The sequence below is a fragment of the Clytia hemisphaerica genome, unplaced genomic scaffold, assembly GCF_902728285.1.
Source record: "Clytia hemisphaerica strain Z4C2 unplaced genomic scaffold, Clytia hemisphaerica genome assembly, whole genome shotgun sequence".
NCBI lineage: Eukaryota > Metazoa > Cnidaria > Hydrozoa > Leptothecata > Clytiidae > Clytia > Clytia hemisphaerica.
In genome coordinates this window covers 1,289,561-1,307,884 of record NW_027104247.1, presented here as the reverse complement: position 1 = coordinate 1,307,884, position 18,324 = coordinate 1,289,561, and the positions used below count along the sequence as shown (strand labels likewise).

General features: G+C 36.5%; 1 protein-coding gene across 1 annotated transcript; it reads right to left on the bottom strand.

Annotated features, from left to right (window-relative positions):
- Window positions 1-13,557: 13,557 nt before the first annotated feature.
- On the bottom strand, window positions 13,558-17,990 carry LOC136816342 (uncharacterized). The gene is made up of 4 exons (XM_067072664.1): window positions 17,857-17,990; window positions 17,124-17,228; window positions 14,484-14,639; window positions 13,558-13,656 (listed from the first exon to the last, which is right to left on the bottom strand). Exons 2-4 carry the CDS (start codon window positions 17,206-17,208, stop codon window positions 13,562-13,564), a joined length of 336 nt encoding a protein of 111 aa, XP_066928765.1. The 5' UTR covers window positions 17,209-17,228; window positions 17,857-17,990; the 3' UTR covers window positions 13,558-13,561.
- Window positions 17,991-18,324: the final 334 nt, after the last annotated feature.

The window sequence follows — 18,324 nt, the reverse complement described above, 5'->3', positions numbered from 1 at the left end:
TTTTTTGAAACTTTTCTGAATTTGAGCGAAAGAAGTATTTTTCACATCCAAAATTTGGACTCTTTTACCTTGATTCAGACAAGCCCTAAATCATACTAAAGAAGGAAATAGCCAACATGAATCAACTCACCAAGCATTTTAGTTTAGGAGGAGGATGTTTGATGTGAACTGTAATTGGGTTCTTCCAGAAAAAATTTGGATATGGGGGGGGGAGGGTGGAGGATATACAACATAGTCCTCGGACATTGTGAATTTTGACTCCCTGGACAACAGATCTTCAAAATCACCCCTAATCAGAGCAAGTTACCTGGAAAAAATATCCAATATCACCCCCCAATGTACAAAAATTTTCTGGAAGAGTCCTTTTTTTAATTCTCATATTTCAAACACTCTTCATAATAAAAAAGTGTTTCTAAATTTTACTAATCTTTTGATACTTGGATTCTTAAGTTGTAACTTAGGTATCATCATATAAAGTTTTGTTTTTAAAACCTTCTTGTCAATCACAAGTAATTTTCAAGCTCTTTGTTTTCATAAACAAAACCAATATATAAATAAAAAAATATGATAAAGCATGGTGCCACTAGTAATTACCAATTATTTCCGCTGACTTTTTACTAAAAAAGTGGTATTTAAATGGAAAATTATATGTTTTTTCCCTGACCACCAGCACTTTCACATTGCAGGCAGTTGGTTGTCGTGTATTTTTCATTAACTGGGAGGACCCACCATGGTTGGGTGTGACACAGAAAATTTTGGAAATTAGAGACTATTAGATTAAATAGAAGCCTTCTGATTTTAAGCATTTATAAAACAGAATTCCCTGAGTTTTCACTGACTTGGAAAAGGTTTAAACGCACCACCTCACTCTCTCTTGACCAACGACGTAGAGTGTAAATAGAATATAAAGCCCTTTTAATTTACTAATCAAATTTCTCATCCTCATTTGAAATATTCCAACAATATCAGCGGTCATGATTCATTTAACCCTTTAAGTGGCACAGTCATTTTTTCTTTCAGTTTTTTAAAGAAAATCGCTAGTTCAAACTTTAAAAGGATCTAGAGCGCTGCGCGGACCTGCCTGAATGATAGAAAGGTGCCCAGTGGTAAAACTTCAAATTAATTCGCTGGAGGACAGAATCAAGTACAAGTAGGTAAAGCAGGGCCAAATTTGGTGGTTCTTAGATCACTCGTTGACCAAAAATGGTCAACAAACGGTCAAAACCTTAAAAAAGTGGATTTTTGTCAAATCTTTGCATTTTTTTAACTTTTTTGGATTAAAATCTCACTGGAGAGACTCACTTTTAATTTTTTTTTTGCTTTACCATGAATGATAAAGCCCAATCCAATTTCTACGAGTTAGACCAAAAATGACAATTTCTAACTCAAACTGGGCATTACGCAAATTTTAGGCATAAGAGGATCAAATATCTCAGGGTTTTCAGGGGCTTCGCCGGGGGGGGGGGGGGGTACTAGGTTTGCGAGGTGACGGGTATGTCCGAGCCCGAAAATCGAAAATCGACCCTTTCAGAGACAAAATGTTGGTGATTTTGGGACCCTTTGAGAGACTTTTTCCTAAATTTTGGTCCATTTTTTCCAAATTTTGGTTCGATTTTCACCAAATTTTGGTCAAAGTTCTTGGAAATCGTGACCGTTTGAGAGAGAAATTTTTGATTTTTGTGATTTTGGGACCCTTTCAGAGACTAACTTTTGAATTTGTACCCCTTTGAGAGACTGTTGAGGAATGAGAAAAGGTACCCTTATGGCTCGCACATACCCGGCACCCATTTTGCCTAAGTACCCCCCCCCTGGACCCCCACCCTAGACTTGTTTGGGGGCTTAGCCTTAGAGCGCCCTCCTGAAAACTCCCCTTTTTAATTTCGCCGTTCTGCAAAAGGAACTTCTTTCTTCTTTTGCCGTGCACCTCAGTTTAGGCGGTCATCGAAAAATTGTTCTATTCGCGTCACCCGCCCGCATCAAATTTTCCGCTGATTTTCCGGTGCGGAGATGCGGAAAAAAATCTGGGAAAAGCAATTTGTTCTTTTAAAGTATAGCTTTTTTCTCAATTGCTCTGACGACCATCGAAAAATTGTTTTGCTCGCGTTACCACCCGCCCCTGAGTTACTGGCGTGATTAAAAAAAACCCGGGAATGCTTTTGACCGCTCGTCCGCACGCATGCATTTTTAACACCCGTTGCAACGCGAACAGAGCATTTTTTCGATGACCGCCTTAACCAAGGAACAAAATTCGGTGTGCACTTTGCATCGTTTCCACACTGGGATTACACTTTAATATAATGCCAATTATGCATGTAAGTTTTATAATACTTTCTTTTTGCATATGTTTTGCATACTTTCTAAGGAAATTTCACAACGGCAATTCGGCCACCATAATTTTTGCATACAATTCAATATGGCGGATGGAAAGGCGAAAAGGTCTATGGTATGGCCTGGAATATACCCTGAACATTTTTAGGTTGTCAGGTTATGTTTGTTCGGCCAGAAATAACATTCTTTTAGGTAGCCTGGGAATCCAAGCGTTAAACTTTTTTCACAGTCTAGTTTATGATATTTTTGCTGCTGGTTTAACGCTTGGTGCAGGTAACTCGCCTGCAGGGAGATTTTTCCCTGCAATGCAGGTTCGGCCTGATTGGCCAGCTTTCGGCGTATTACTTAGCAGTACTTTCGCGCGCATTTTGATTATTTCGATGCGCGCGCATAATTTATGGAAAAAGCTGACTCTGCAGAAAAAAGGAAAACAAATGAAAATGAAAACATAGATTCATTTCAAAACAAAATGGCTGTTGGCTGGAATTCTAAATACATGTGGCTGATGTTTTTATTTGGTTTTTAGTAGCTTTGAAAGTCTTTATAGATTGTGGAGGAGTTTTATGGTAAGTTGATTATGTGTGTTTGCCTGGGTTTCCAAAGTTCAGAAACTCTGTCAACAAGGGTTCACACACAGACTGTTTATAACATTCTGTGTCAGACTAATCTACCTGCACCAAGCTCTATAATTTTAGAACTTTGTGAGGTGAGGTATTTTTTGTTTTTTCTAAAATTATGAGCTTGGATTCCCAGGCTATCTTTTAGGCCGCCAAGTTTGGGCCACAAAATTTTAGATTTTCGCATCAAACATCAAATCTTGAAATCGCCTGGAAGTGGCCCTGAAAAAAATTCAAACCAGTTCATTTTGCTACGGCTACCATTTTAGATTTATGTTTCAAATTTTGGCGTTGAATTTTACAGTGGGCGGAACAGGCGGGGTGGGCTTTACGCTATGAGGTGCCGTATGTTCCAAAAATAAATATATAGTTTGACAACGAAAAATGCACTTTTACGCTTTTCCAAGTGAAGTTTTCCGTTTTTCAAAAATACATTTTTTACGTTTTTCAAAAAGTGCAAATTTATGTTTTCAAAAGCGCAAATTTACTTTTTCAAAAGTGCAAAATTTGTAAAATTCCCAAAATTTTCCTTTGTTTTCTCCTTTTTAGTCCTGGTAAGGGTTCAAAGTTCGAAAGTCGGGCGGCACAACGTGCATAGCACTACTTCGTCACATATCCTTACTTCGTCTCCTATTGTTATTTTCTTTTCTACGTCATAATTTATGCTTAAAAATTACACATCTAAATATACATGGTTTCTACTAGATTATTGTTAATCATTTAAACATGACGTAACATATGCTATTATGCAAGCTAAGAAGTTGATTGACAGATATCTTAGAATAAAATATGGAAAGTTGATTGACAAATATATTTTTCTAGAATACATAAAATAATTACCGTTAGGTGTGAAAATGATGGGCGCAGAGGTAAATAAAAAACATATTTTGACATTATACATTTTTTTAACTGACTAATCAAATCCCTACTATACATGTAACACATTGAAGAGTGAGTGCACGATGAACGTGATTGAAATTCTAAAGAAATATCTCGAAGAAACCATAATACGCATGCGCGGGTGCTCTACACATGGTCACATGACTTGAAAGTTAGATTTTGAAAATCAGTCAAAAAAATTTATCCTTACTTGGTCACATGACTTGAAAGTTAGATTTCACAGACCAGGCAAAAAAATTTATCCTTACTTGGTCAGGATGCATTGCGTAAGAGTTCTTTAAAAATTTTGCAAAAATTTATATTCTCACTATACGACGGTCACGTGATTTAAAAGTTAGATTTTACAGATTAGTCAAATAAATTTATCCTTACTTGGTCACCATGCATTGCGTAAGAGTTCTTTAAAACTTTCATAAAAATTTATGTACCCACTACACGGTCACGTGATAGATTTACAGATTAGTCAAAAAAATTTTCATTACATGGTCAGAAATATTCCTAATTTGGACCAAAAACTCCAAACACTAATTGGTCACATTTTTTTATCCTTAAAAATGTTCATTATTTGGACCAAAACACCAAACACTACTTGGTCACGCCTTTTTAACCATTAGCATTAGAAATGATCATACTTTCCACACAAAAACACCAAACACTACTTGGTCACGTCTTTTTACTAACAAGAAATATTCCTAATTTGCTTCCAATACACCAAACACTACTTGATAATATCAAATTCAATTCCATTATTTTATTAGTTTTCTTGTGCCGCTTCTTAGAAGCCGTATACAGTATGTTCTTTAAATAAAGTTTTTGTTAATTCCCACGTCTCAGATGCGATTAAAGTATGAGGCCCTAGGAGGAATCAAAATACAAAGAAGGCAGACTAAGTAGGCAAGATGAGAAGTTTTTGAAAGTGGTCGAAATGCGCTGATCTAGGTAGCAAAGGATATGAGCAACAGAGGAAATTGAATGGAGACATAAGTGTGCAGTAATGGAAACAGTATATTTCGAAACGTAAACAAGAATGCCGAAAATGTATAATAGAACTTGGGATGACATTGGGGATGCATCAAGATATATAACTGAGAGCCTAACCCGTTTTGACGACGGGTGTCCTGCGTAACCTAGCCTGTTTTGATGACAGGTGTTGCCCCCTAGCCCCGTTTTGATGACGGAGGTTGATAAACAGGGAGGTTGCCCTGGCGAACCTTAACACCGTTGGGACTACAGTGTGCGAACCTAATCCAGATCTAACTGGATCCTTCACCTTAGGGGATAAATCTAAGTAACTGACTACTGACTTGCCAAGGTTACGAAGTAACCCTACACCCCAACGTCACCCAAATCCAAGTTTCTTACTTAAAGAAGGTCAGGAGGGAATGAAGGGAGTAGAATAAGATTAAAAAGAGGGTAAAGAAATTCATCTGAGGAAATTATAGACACATAATGACATTAGGTAGGTTACAAATAGTGTTGTATAATAGAGGTAAAAGTTTATAATATGGGTAAATCACCAATTATCTGGGTCTTAGGTGGGCGAAGTAAAATTTACCTTGGCCAAGTTAGAATTAAACTTAGAAATGTCTTGGTCAGAGATTTGAGATACCTAAGATAGCAATCCCTAGACCGTCTACCCATAATGTGTATCATTGAGTCAGACACACATGCAGAGAGGGCAGCGGAGGCTTCACCCATGCAAAAACTTAGGGTATTTAAAAACAGTGTTCAAGAGCAAGGAGCTTGGGCAGGGTATGGACTTTCCTTCAAGATAGAAATTTGCCATCCAGGAATTTCAATATATTATTGTGAAAAGGAATCTCTACGAAGAAATGTGTCTTAGAAATTGTAGTCTGTAAATTTATAAAAAAAGAGTAGGAAGAGTTATAAACAAAGATAAGAAAAATAAACATTTCGGAAAATTTGACGGCAACAAATAGAAAGAAAAGAGAAAATATTCAAAAAGCATCAGCATTAAGAAAATCAGCTAGGAAACTAAATACAATCATGTAGAGAATTGCAGAACTAAATTGCAATTTTAAGAGAGCTTTAAAAGATCTGAATTTAAGCTGTTGATTCGATAGATCTGTAAAATGTGATTCAAGTCTCTTGCAGAGATGTGACATGAAACAGAAATAAGACATCCTAATTAAGATTTGGTTTGTAGTGAATGTACGCTGCAAACTAAACTTGGAGATTACAAACGGTTCAAAACATATTATCTGTTAGCCATTAAATTAGAATATTTTTAATAAAAATGACTCCAACTCGGACATTCGATTATTCAAAAGTATCCATGCTCAAGAAATCTATTGAAATTCATTACTGTCCTTGTCTAGCCACTGACTCTATCAAGTTGAAACAACAAATCATTGTTGAGCTACTCAGGAGCCACAAGCATTTAATACAATTTCTGCAAGCAGTTGTCTCGAAAGGACAGCATTAAAATTTCAAAGTACTTCATACCATTACAGTTAGGTTGTGATTCCATTTAAGATACTGGATGACTAAGTCATTTTGTAAATCCCTTTCTCGGTCAACTCCCATAGCGAAATAATTTGATTTATCAAGTATTTCCAAAAACCTGTTTTAGCATTTAGTCACAAAACATTTGGCTGCAAATTGGAGCAGTGAACCTGCCAGTCAAACTTGTCTTCTTATCCCTTATTATAAAGTTTCAACCCATTGTCCCAAAAGGATAGACACTTCCAATAGTAGTCAACGAATATCGATCAATCAAACTTGGCACAACACTATAAAATGATTAATTAAACATTAGCAAAGAATTTGATAAATTTATCCTGAATGTGTGGCATTGCTGGTACTACCCCTTGCTTAAAAAAGTCAAATGTTGTTACCTTAAATGTAGGATATTAGTCAAACGTTAAGAATAATAAATTCAGACCATTGAAAACTAAATAAAAACTGACCAGTCCCCAGAACAATGGAAGAAATGATAGTTAGAAGAACAGCCTCCTTTTTTGACTTGCTGTCTTTAAATCAATAATAAAACAAGGAGAGTTGCAGAAAATGTTTGGAGGGTGATAAATTGCAAAAAGTTTATGACAACATCTCAAAATCAAAACACATGCAAAATGACACATCAATCCAGTCAAAATCCACTATAACAAGCATTTAATTTGATCTGTTTAAAGCAAAAGACGAAAAGGCTATAAAGACGAGAAGCAAAAACCGGATCACTACCCTTATTCTTCAAGGAGTCACAAGTAACAACACCAATTTGTCATTTCAACTTTGAGAAAGCAGATACAAATATTCAATCATACCCGGCTTGTATACCACGTGTCAAAATCAAAACAATCATTAAATCAATCTGACATCTTTTGGCAAAGAACTTGTCCCATCATTATACAGTTTGCAGTTATATAAAATCCCAAACAACTTGACAATCGTTTCATAGCTCATATTGACCGGTTAATTTATTACAATTATGAATTTCAAATGGGCGAATTTGATCTATACTGTATATATCTGTATATATCTATACTGTATCTATACATTAAGAACCCTTCGAGAGAGAGAGAAAATAAAAAAAGAAACAAAAGGCATCGATCTCTAAAACAAAAAGTGCTTACTGTAACCACAAACTAGATTTATCTTGACCTAACCATTGACCATAACAAGACAAAGATACGACCCTCGACATGGCCCGAGAATTCTCGGGCCAAAACTTTTATTGGAATTCGCGTAAAGCCCGAGTATGGCCCGAGCTGGCCCGAGAATTTGGACCATGTTCGGGCCACACGCGGGCCACGCACGGGCCACACTCGGGCCAATTTTTGAAAACATGATTTAAACAGGCGTGTAATTTCAGGACGGAAGTTTTTTAACATTTTCTTTGAGAAAAACTTGGTTTCTCTTAATTATATTAAATATATAAGAATGTTGTAAATTCATATAAATATTAAATGTCTTATTTGGTATGAAAACATAGTTATAAATATACTTAGGGTGGAAATATTTGCTAGTAAACTGGTCCTGGTTTTAAACTGAAGCGTGTCCACGGGAAGCTCGTAAAGTTTTTTTAGCGATATAAACAAAACAGACAAATCTTATTTTGTACTATTTTGTTTGACTGGACATGCTGAATCAATTTAACATTTAACATGGCCCGAACATGGCCCGAATGACTCGGGTCATGTTCGGGCCAAAAGAATTGATAGGGTCTCGGGCTAGAATAGATCGGATCGGATAGAATTCTCGGGCCATGTCGAGGGTCGTACAAAGATACAGAAGTAATACAAATACAATTCTGGGAGAAAATCCTTTTTAGCATAGGATCCTTTATCGAGGCCTCTATCCCCAACTCTCAAAACAAAAGATAGACTAAATGAAGTAGTAGCACAACAACCAACACTCACAACTCCAGAAACGATGACAAATGTCACTCCAGCCACAAATCACTCAGAATGCAGGGAAATCTTTATACGTCTTGAAAAAAATTCTAGTGCCAGAAATTATCTTGATTCGAGACAGACACGACTCCTCAAAAAACAAAGGAACAACAAACAGAAGAAAGCAAACAATTAAGTCAAAGATTGAATTTAAAATGACACATACTGTACATATTCAGGTGAATACTGATAAACTTGCCTCAATAACTTTACCAGCCTTTCGAGACTATCTAAATCCAGACGAAAAGAGAAAACAAAACAAAGATTTATACCGAAAATTGAAGGAGAGGTGGCAGTCAGAGTTGATGGACGCTTTTACTCGTAGCGAGGCTACCATTATTGTTGTTGATCGCTCCTGTGAGGGCGTTTGAGGCGGTAGCGGGTGAAGAGGATGTAGTTCGTTGGGTTAATTGGATGGACGAAGCCAGCTCGCTGGTTGGATGCTTTCGAATAATGTTACCAGGATATTGGTTCCATCGCCTATTGAAGAAACTGGCACCTGTTGATGGAATTGCAGAAGTTTGGGCGAGCCGTTGGATTCTACGCTGGTTGTTGACACGTGTAGCAGATATAGCGGCAAAATGGCTGAAGTGGTGGTCGTTGTTCGTCGTGTTCTTCGTTATTCAGATGATGAAAGATTGAAGTTGTGATCTATCAGGGGGGATCGGGGTCAAAAATCCGAAGCATGGAGGCCGTCGTTCAATTCATAGAGGTCGCCGTAGAAATCATCGATGTCGTCATCTATTACATAGAGGTCGTGAGCGGACTATAGAGGTCGTAGTGGGTCGTAGTGTAAAATTCAATATTTTAAGATCTGGTCTTTGATTTATAACATTAAGGTCTGGAAAATACACCTCATTATCCAATCATAGAGGTCGTCGTCCAAACGTAGAGGTCGTCGTTCAACCGTAGAGGTCGTCGTACAACCGTAGAGGTCGTCGTTCAACCATAGATGTCGTCCTTCAACCATAGATTTCGTCGTCCAACCATATAGACGTTCCCGACTTCCCCGATTTTGAGCCTTAAATGTTCTTAAATGCGTTCTTAATCGTGCAAAATAAAGAGCACTTAAAATTGGTAAAATTTGGACAATATTTGAGTCTCGATTTTAGAAAATCCATGCCTAAATTCGGTTAAAACTGCTTGAAAAGAGGAAAAATTGTAGTTTCTTGTCACTTTTTCCCAAACTGAGGCTGGGTATGTTCTTACGATGTTCTTTTTTCGACGAATTTCAGCCTCAATTTTCTTATAAACTGGGTTCTAATAAAAAAAAAACGTGTAAATATTGTTTAAATTGAGGCTCAATAAAAATTAAAAAAACAAAAGCAGTTCAACCCTAAACGAATTAGTACCTCATTCAACTAAACCTTAGCCAATACTTTTTCCTACTTTGTAAGTTAGTTATACCCCTCAAATTGACCTCATCTTTATAGACAATAAGATCGTCCGAGATCGTCTTCAGTCTCACTAATTAACTACAAGTTTTATTTTTATAAGAACATTCAAAATTTTTGAAGCATTTTGATGCTCTTAATTTTCTACTACCCACTCAGCATTTTATGTTCGGCGAACAAGCAGCCCGGCTCGGGCGCTTTGGTCGCTGAACGCTATTCTTATTCCACTGATCCAAAATAAAGGGGAGATGTGCTGCACATTTTTTTTCTCTCTTTTCTTTTCTCTTTTGTTGAAATTCTTTTACACACGGTACAAGAAAGTTGAATATCTATTCTGATTTGCTATGGTAAAAAGAACAATAGGGAAACTGCACAGCTCAGCGAAAAAAGTTGAACAATTTGTTGGTTGGTTTTTGACCTTCCCAAGTCTCTCTGAATTATTTAAGGTACGAAACTTGAAAAGTCAAAAAAGATCTCTAGAAGGTTAGAAATTTTTTTGAAAATTGTTCTTAGAGTCACTTTTTCGCCTTGTCTCTGTCAGGATAACTTTATTCTCTGTTGGAGCCAGTTTTTCTCAGTTCTGACCTGCCATTCTCTAACCCTAGTACTCCCCCAGTCCTGGTCGTTTAAAATGATTATTTCATCTATGAATAATCAAACACTGTGCGAAATTTTCGACTCTGAGTCGTCTTGTTGTTTTGACTAAAGCACCCGGGGGTTACTTAGGCAAAAATAGGTGCTGGGTATGTGCAGACGGTAAGGGTCGGGTTAGAAAAAAAATTTGATTTTGAGAGAAAAAATTACAAAAAAGTCTCACTAAGGGTAGGAAATTTTTGAAAATCAGAGAAAATTTTTCGAAAAAGTCTCTCTAAGGCTTTTTCACTAAAATTTGGTCTCTCTAAGGTTCGGTTTTCGGAGGTCCCGTCCGCACATACCCCTCATTCACCAACCCTAGTACCCCCCCCCCCCGGGCTAAAGCAGCAAAAAAACCATTTCAAATTTGTTTCATTATAAAGGTTACCTACTTCATAGCCATCATAAACATTTAATAATTATATTTATCAAAAATATATTCGTTTATTTTAGGACTATTTACAACAATCGAAATATATTATAACAATAGTTGACAGTTGGAATATTTGCAGTCCTATTTTAAAAGCAGCTTAGACGATTATTGGAAAACGAATGAATTACAATCTTTCATTTTTTGCAATACACGTTTTTTTTTTACTAGAACACCTAAAATTTGGCTGAGCCTGGATGTGCTTATTTTTTTACCAATTTTCAGCCTAAAATGTTCTTAAATGCGTTCTTAATTTTTCAGACTACTCTAAATTGACAATATCGTGCAAAATAAAGAACACTTAAAATTGGTAAAATTTGGACAATATTTGAGTCTCGATTTTAGAAAACCCATGCCTAAGATCAGTTAAAACTGCTTGAAAAGCGGAAAAAATTGTAGTTTCTTGTCACTTTTTCCCAAACTGAGGCTGGGTATGTTCTTACGATGTTCAAAAAAATGGTGGAAACTCAAAGAAGCATCGAAATTCGCTAAATATGAACAAAAATCGCGACAAAACACCCAAGACCCACCAATTGAAGCAGCAAACACAACTGCAACATGCACCCTTGTTACGTGTATTGATGATGAAGATCAAAATCGACTCAAATGCCGTAGCTGCCAACGTATGGTACATTACGAATGCACCCAATTGCCACTTTACCAACTGCAAATATTCGCTAACACGTATAATAATCAATATGTATGTCACAATTGTGTGCAAATAACGAGATCCTTAAGAAGTAAAATCGGAGAAAACAAGTACCATATGATGCAAGAGCAGATTGCTAAAAAAGACGACGAAATCAAAAAACTCAAAAAACAACTGACCAAAAACCGAGAAGTCATCAACAACGACATCGAAACAATGCTAACACAAAAGATGAAAAGAAAATGATAAAAGAAGAGATACAACAGACAAAAGATTTTATGAAAGAGTCATTCCGTAAAACCTACGCTGATATAACCAAAAATAACTCATTTCAGAGTTTCCCTGGGGTTTCCCTGCTGAAAATGATTTAAACGGTGAAAATCAAGGTTTTAGGGAATTTCCCTAAAACACACAAAAACTGCACCCTCTCTAGGCATGCCACTTATTCAGCATTATTTCTATTCATGTAAGCTTGCATCCGTTTTTGGTTTGGGGTCTTTAAAGTCATTTCATAAGTTTCTAGAATACTCCAAAGCTGAAAAATCGAGCTATTTGAATCTCTAAATGGGGACTTTCCGTAAAACACAAAGAAACCACGCCCTTTTGAAGTTTCTTAATTGGTGGGCATTGTTTCTATACCTGTCAGCTTGCATCCGTTTTTGGTTTGGGGTCTTTAAAGTCATTTCACAAGTTTCTAGAATACTCCAAAGCTGAAAAATTGAGCTATTTGAATCTCTAAATGGGGACTTTCCGTAAAACACAAAGAAACCACGCCCTTTTGAAGTTTCTTAATTGGTGGGCATTGTTTCTATACCTGTCAGCTTGCATCTGTTTTTGGTTTGGGGTCTTTAAAGTCATTTCACAAGTTTTTAGAACACTCCACAGTTGAAAAATCGAGCTATTTGAATCTCTAAATGGGAACTTTCCGTAAAACACAAAGAAACCACGCCCTTTTGAAGTTTCTTAATTGGTGGGCATTGTTTCTATACTTGTCAGCTTGCATCCGGTTTTGGTTTGGGGTCTTTAAAGTCATTTCACAAGTTTCTAGAATACTCCAAAGTTGAAAAATCGGGCTATTTGAATCTCTAAATGGGGACTTTCCGTAAAACACAAAGAAACCACGCCCTTTTGAAGTTTCTTAATTGGTAGGCATTGTTTCTATACCTGTCAGCTTGCATCCGTTTTTGGTTTGGGGTCTTTAAAGTCATTTCACAAGTTTCTAGAATACTCTAAAGTTGAAAAATCGAGCTATTTGAATCTCTAAATGGGGACTTTCCGTAAAACACAAAGAACCACGCCCTTTTGAAGTTTCTTAATTGGTGGGCATTGTTTCTATACCTGTCAGCTTGCATCCGTTTTTAATTTGGAGTCATTTGAGCAATTTTCCAAGCCTGGTATTTCAAAGTTTTCCTGCTGAAAATGGTATAAAGAAACAGTAAAGCACTTTTCAAGAGAAAAAAGTTTGGATTTCCCCGAATTAAAAAAACCGCCATGTCAACGAATATATTAGAAGCAAACATAAATTTTGAAGTTTCCTAACGTCGTCCCCGTGTATCCCAGGCTTTATTTACGTTACTGATTGATACCAGAGAATACCCTGGTGCTAGTTGATGCGAGTTCCCCTCTGACGTTACAAAGTTGACATGCAATGCAATGGTTTCAAACGGCGAGTAAGGGAAGTAATGGCGGGTGAAAGCAAGTTCGATATTTGACGTACGGCATTATGTCGACTTTGCTTATACGGTGTTTTGGTGTTTTTCCCGTACAGAGCAAAGTAGACAACGACATGTCGCCTTTGGTGACAGCCCGTACGGGCAGCCCCGCAACTGTAGCCGTAGAATATCTGCGATACATAATCACGCTAATAGCAAATTTATGTATTTTCACTTTTGAGGACGGTAAAGTGATTGACACGATTTGGAAAAACCTGCATTTCTGACCCGCAAAATCGAGGACGGTAACAGTGCTGATTTACCGTCGTCCTCAGTTGGTCATGATCTAGTCAAATTAGAACCTTACCGTCTCCGTCGCTGAAAAACACACATTTATAAACTAGGTAATACGCAGAGGGCGAGGCTGAAGCTTCCTATTATTCAAGGATCAAATAAGACACTCAATAATATCTTCAAACGATTCTCTCTTGATCAATCATTACTACAGAATTCAAAAGACGATATATTTCTAATAATAAACTTTTACATTTTGTATAAAGTTTTTTCGTCATTTTCACGCAATTGTTGTAAGAAATCTTTTTGTCGAAGTAAATCACGTCTTCGCCAATAGTTCAACACTGAAAAATGAAAAAAAAATTTTGGCATGAGTCTTGGTAAGTAGTGCTGCATGGCTAACTTCTCTTAGGTGCCAAATAAACGCTTGTTAATTTCATGTTAATTTTTCGAAAATTTTCAGTTAGCAAAGAGGAAGTGGCCTTATTTTGCTCCAAAAATCCTGATTTTAGCCAATATTTACCTTATCTTTGGGTTTTCAGAAGTACAATTTCCCTTATCAAAATTTTACCATTTAGCCATATAAAATCTCCATAACTCGAATCTTTACAACATGAAAATCTTGTTGTCTGGAAGAAGAAACCCATATAGAAAGAAATCTCTATGTTTGATTTGAATTTCCCATTAGTCGAACAAATCCTAGTTCCTCGTGCGTTTTCGCGCTATGAAGACTCTCCAGGATATACAAACCTTTGTCTCAAAGCCCAGGCCGAACTCTTTTCCTCAGTGGGGATAAAAATTCCTATTGAAATCCCAGTGGGGATATCAATTCTATTGTTTCAAGGTTTAAAAATCCAGTGGGGTTGGTTTTGGAGTACAATTTTTAAATATTGAATTTCCAGTGGGGCTGAAATTCAAGAGTATTTCCCCACCGGGGACCAGCAAAATTTTCCCACTGGGGATTAAATTTTCGCTAAATTTTCCAGTGGGGCTGGGTTCCAGCTGGTCTGCGACACAGGGGTGTGAACATGCAAGATACCCAACTGGCACACGACAACGTTGTTTCAACGTTCATCTAAGGTTATATGGACGCTGTGAACGTTAGACAAACGTTAAAACAACGTTGTGTTCCAGCGGGGTATGCTTTCATTTGCTTGATAATTTCACTTACTATTGTAATTTTGGTCGTTCATATCCCCCTCTTCATTTTCACCAACAATCCTCTTCCGCCCACCACATCCGCCACAAGTCTTTGCACAAGCGCCCTTGTAAACGCCACACATCCCTGGTATCCCACAATACCCTGCGCCCATCACATCACGGCATTCTACAATCATGGTTGAAATATATTGAAAATTTCGGTTATTTTAACGTTTTTCAAGATTTAAAGTTCCGGAGAGAAAGTCGATTTTGGGTTATCTCTTTAATTTAATCGAATATTTCAATTTGGGAGGCGTTGGCAGACTTCCAGGCTATATTCTGATCCTTATTGGACTATTTTTGGACTTTAGAAGTCTTAAGTCTAGCGTTAAAACTCAGAAATAAAAATCTACCCTTCCAACCTACTTTAGAGCATTCGCAAACCGATTGTGGTTTCAAAACTTCACGGTGAATTTCCCTTTTTCCTCAAATATTATGACCTTGATTGTATGAATAGCAGATTTGAAAAAAATTTAAGATAGGATGAAATGGAATATTTTTAATAAACTCTTATTGGGTAATAGCCAGTACCTCACTAACAACCAAATAACAGGGAATGTTATGCTGTTTGATTGCGTAGAAAAATACGCGGGGAACGTCTAGGTTCATTGGTTCATAACGTTCATAAGTGATTTATCTGTATACATCTTTCTCGTTATTTGCAAAACAGATGCGCGCGCGTTGTTTTGTTGCTCTCCACCGTTTGGTTTTTGGTTGAGGTAAACAACACTTTTATTGCCTGCGTTTCCTTGGGGAAAGTTAGTTTTTTGAGCTTTTCTTAAGGGCTCTGACCATCATAGTCGGAAAATTGATTTTAGTATCTGAATATAAAAGTTATGTTTTAGATTCTTTAACACTTTTAACAAAGAATTGCCTTTATAAATTGCTTTTTGATCAAATCCCTTAAGAGTATTTAAGAACTTAATTGCAAAAATGACGTTAGGAACTTTAAAAAAGACATTAATAATATGTTGCATCACCTTCTTTTATAAAAAGTGCTAAGTTTTAATGGGTAATTAACCTTTTTGTTTCAAAGTTTTTTCAAACTGTCCACAAAGAATTAAACTGTTTTAATTTTTTGGAAAAATTTTCTAAATTAATGCATCAAAAGTTATGGTTGTTTTTCTATGAAAAATTGGGATGGAAAATTGGTCAAAAAGCACTATTTTCAGGAAAAAAATTTTTAGTTCGACAAAGGATACACTATCTACCGCAAAAATATTTTCAAAATGTTTTTTCTTCGCCGAAACTAAGCTCTTCAAAGTTGAAATGCTCTTCTTCGCAAAAGTCTTCATCTTCTTCTTCATCAAATTATTTCATTGCAATTTTTAATTTTCAGACTCACGGAAAATGTATAACATGTCAAAGTTTTGTCCGCTACATCAGGCAGAAATTCATATTTTGTATATGGCAAATGTTAAAAATTCACTATGGTCAGAGCCCTTAAGTTCTGTTGAACAGAACCCTCTCAGATCTTGGTATAACGTTTGTTTTTTTAAGAAACACATTTTTAAGAAACATGAGGCTCAGAATGCCTAAAAACTAAGAAACATGCTGAGGCTGAGAATGAGAATATAACATTTTTTAATTCGTTTTTTTTAAGAACCTTCCAATCCAGCCTTCCATGAGGCTGATTATGTCAAAAAGTTTAGAAACATGTAAGAAACATGTAAGGCTCAAAAGTCCAATTTCTTAAGAAACATTGAGGCTGCTTGGTAGAACTAGTTTCCTAAAAAAAAACGTGTATTCTTTCTATTTATTATACCACCCTGAAAATATTTTGCCAAACAGAGATCGCAATCAAAAGCTAGAAGCTAAATACCTACTTTCCCTAACCCCTCACAAGCAAAAACCCGTTCGTTTACCTCCCAAACAATTTTATACAGAACGGCGGAGTGCATATTTTCCCGGCAAATTTCTGAGAAGTTTGAATTACGGGAAAGGTGTATTTCTACATTAAATTAATTGAATTCCCGAGGTCCTTGTTCCGGTGCGTCAAAATCAATGAAGTATAAGCCCGAAGGACTAGAATCGAATCTCCTTGGTAGGATTTGAAGCCTACCAAATCCTACCAAAATTGCGCGGCCTAGCACGGTTCATATGGTTTTTACACAAATAACAGATTGAAACTAAAATTTACAGCTAAATTTCGAAAAATATATCACTCGAAAACAAAGGCATTGCTAGGTTCAATCCGTCATCAAAAATACGGCGCATATTTAAGGCTTCACTTTTTCTTGCTTGAGAAAGGTTAAAGATTCGATTCTAGCTCTTCGGGCGTATACTTCTTTGGTCACAATACAAGTAGCACTTTTGCTTGGCTTATATTAGCGATACAAAAAAATCTTAAATTAAATTCTATATCCCCGTCAATTAGACAGCTCTGTTCTTTTCTCTCATCAAGTTTATGAGACAGAGGTGTTTTTTAGTCTATCATCAAGTCAATAAGACGGGGCTATTTTTTGTCTTTCATCAAGTCAGCAAGATAGGGGTGTTCTTTTGGCGATCACCAAGTCAATGAGACAAGACTGTTTTTTTCTCGTCAGGCTAGTGAAACAGGGGTGTTTTTATTCCCTTACTCAGTTATACAGGGTTATGGTTTCGTTCTTACTTTTGATGACATTTCCAGAGGCAGCATGAATATCATAGAAATTGATTGCAAACAAAACGATCAAAAGAATCGATGACAATCTCATGGTGATGAAGGATGGTTTGACTGCTCCTGAAGAAGAAATCAAGATGAAATTAATATACTCCCTGGCCGCTAATTAATTTTTCGAAGATTTTCCACCCTGGACATTCTTATTCCAACCCCCCCGCTTATTGATTTTTGAGAATTTTTTTTTTGAAAGTTTCCTATTTTGCTCTAGTTCTGCTGTATCAGCGAACATTTGCCACCCAGGACATTTTTATTCCACCGCCCCCCCCCCGCTTATTGAGTTTTGAGATTTGTTCTGCTTATTCCAAACCCCCCCGGCTATAAGGTACCCGCGAGTATATCATTTCCCTACTCTTCTGTGCTTAATTGTAGGGGAGATGGAATAATCAAGGTGGTTTGGTACTCTCGTTTTGTGGCACTTTTTCAGGAAAATTTCATAAAAGGGAGGGGGTGGTCTTTATAAAATGCTACTGGGGTTATTTTCGAAAAGATTGCAATTTTCACTTTTGATAGAAAGAAAAATGGGTTGGAGACACGAGAAAGCGTTTCAGATTGGTGGAATGGAGCATGATGCATTACACCAACGTTAAAAAAACTTCTCGTGTCCCCAAGCCTTAACCTTGCCGAGAACCTTGCAGATTTTTTTTGCAGAAAAGATTCACAATGTCAAAGAAGCAAAACGTACCTTCCGTCGGATAAATTCAACTCCAAATGAAAATATTTCATTTCTTACAGCAGTTTCGAAAAAGTAAAACAATTTTTGTTTTGGACATCAGGGTTTTTGAAGAAATTCTTTATTTTGTAAATTTCGCGTCCCTTAGAAATGTAAAATATTTTGGAATTGAAGTTAAAAATATTTTGAACACTTTTTCTTTGAAAATATTTTGTACCTAGAACAAAAATATTGGACTTTTTATACATTCAAATTACAGTTTTTTCTCTCTTTTAGTCGTGGTGCACCTGGTAGAGTAAATTTTTTCAGATGTAAAAAGCGAAGAGAAACCCATGGCAATTTGGAAGACTTTGAGAAAGAGTACTGTTATCGGCCCCTCCCACAGACAAAATTATTTATAAAATGACGATCAGAGTTTATAAAAGTTTCCCGAAGAGTTTAAATAGGAATAGTAAATCTACAATTTTTTTGCCCAAATGC

What these genes read in the sequence shown, in the direction of transcription:
- LOC136816342 (XM_067072664.1), bottom strand. Translation starts at nt 17,208, where the DNA reads ATGAGATTGTCATCGATTCTTTTGATCGTTTTGTTTGCAATCAATTTC. An exon ending in CTCTGGAAATGTCATCAAAA is followed by an intron (nt 14,640 to 17,123) that starts GTAAGAACGAAA and finishes CCATGATTGTAG; the next exon opens with AATGCCGTGATGTGATGGGC. An exon ending in GAACGACCAAAATTACAATA is followed by an intron (nt 13,657 to 14,483) that starts GTAAGTGAAATT and finishes TTCATTTTTCAG; the next exon opens with TGTTGAACTATTGGCGAAGA.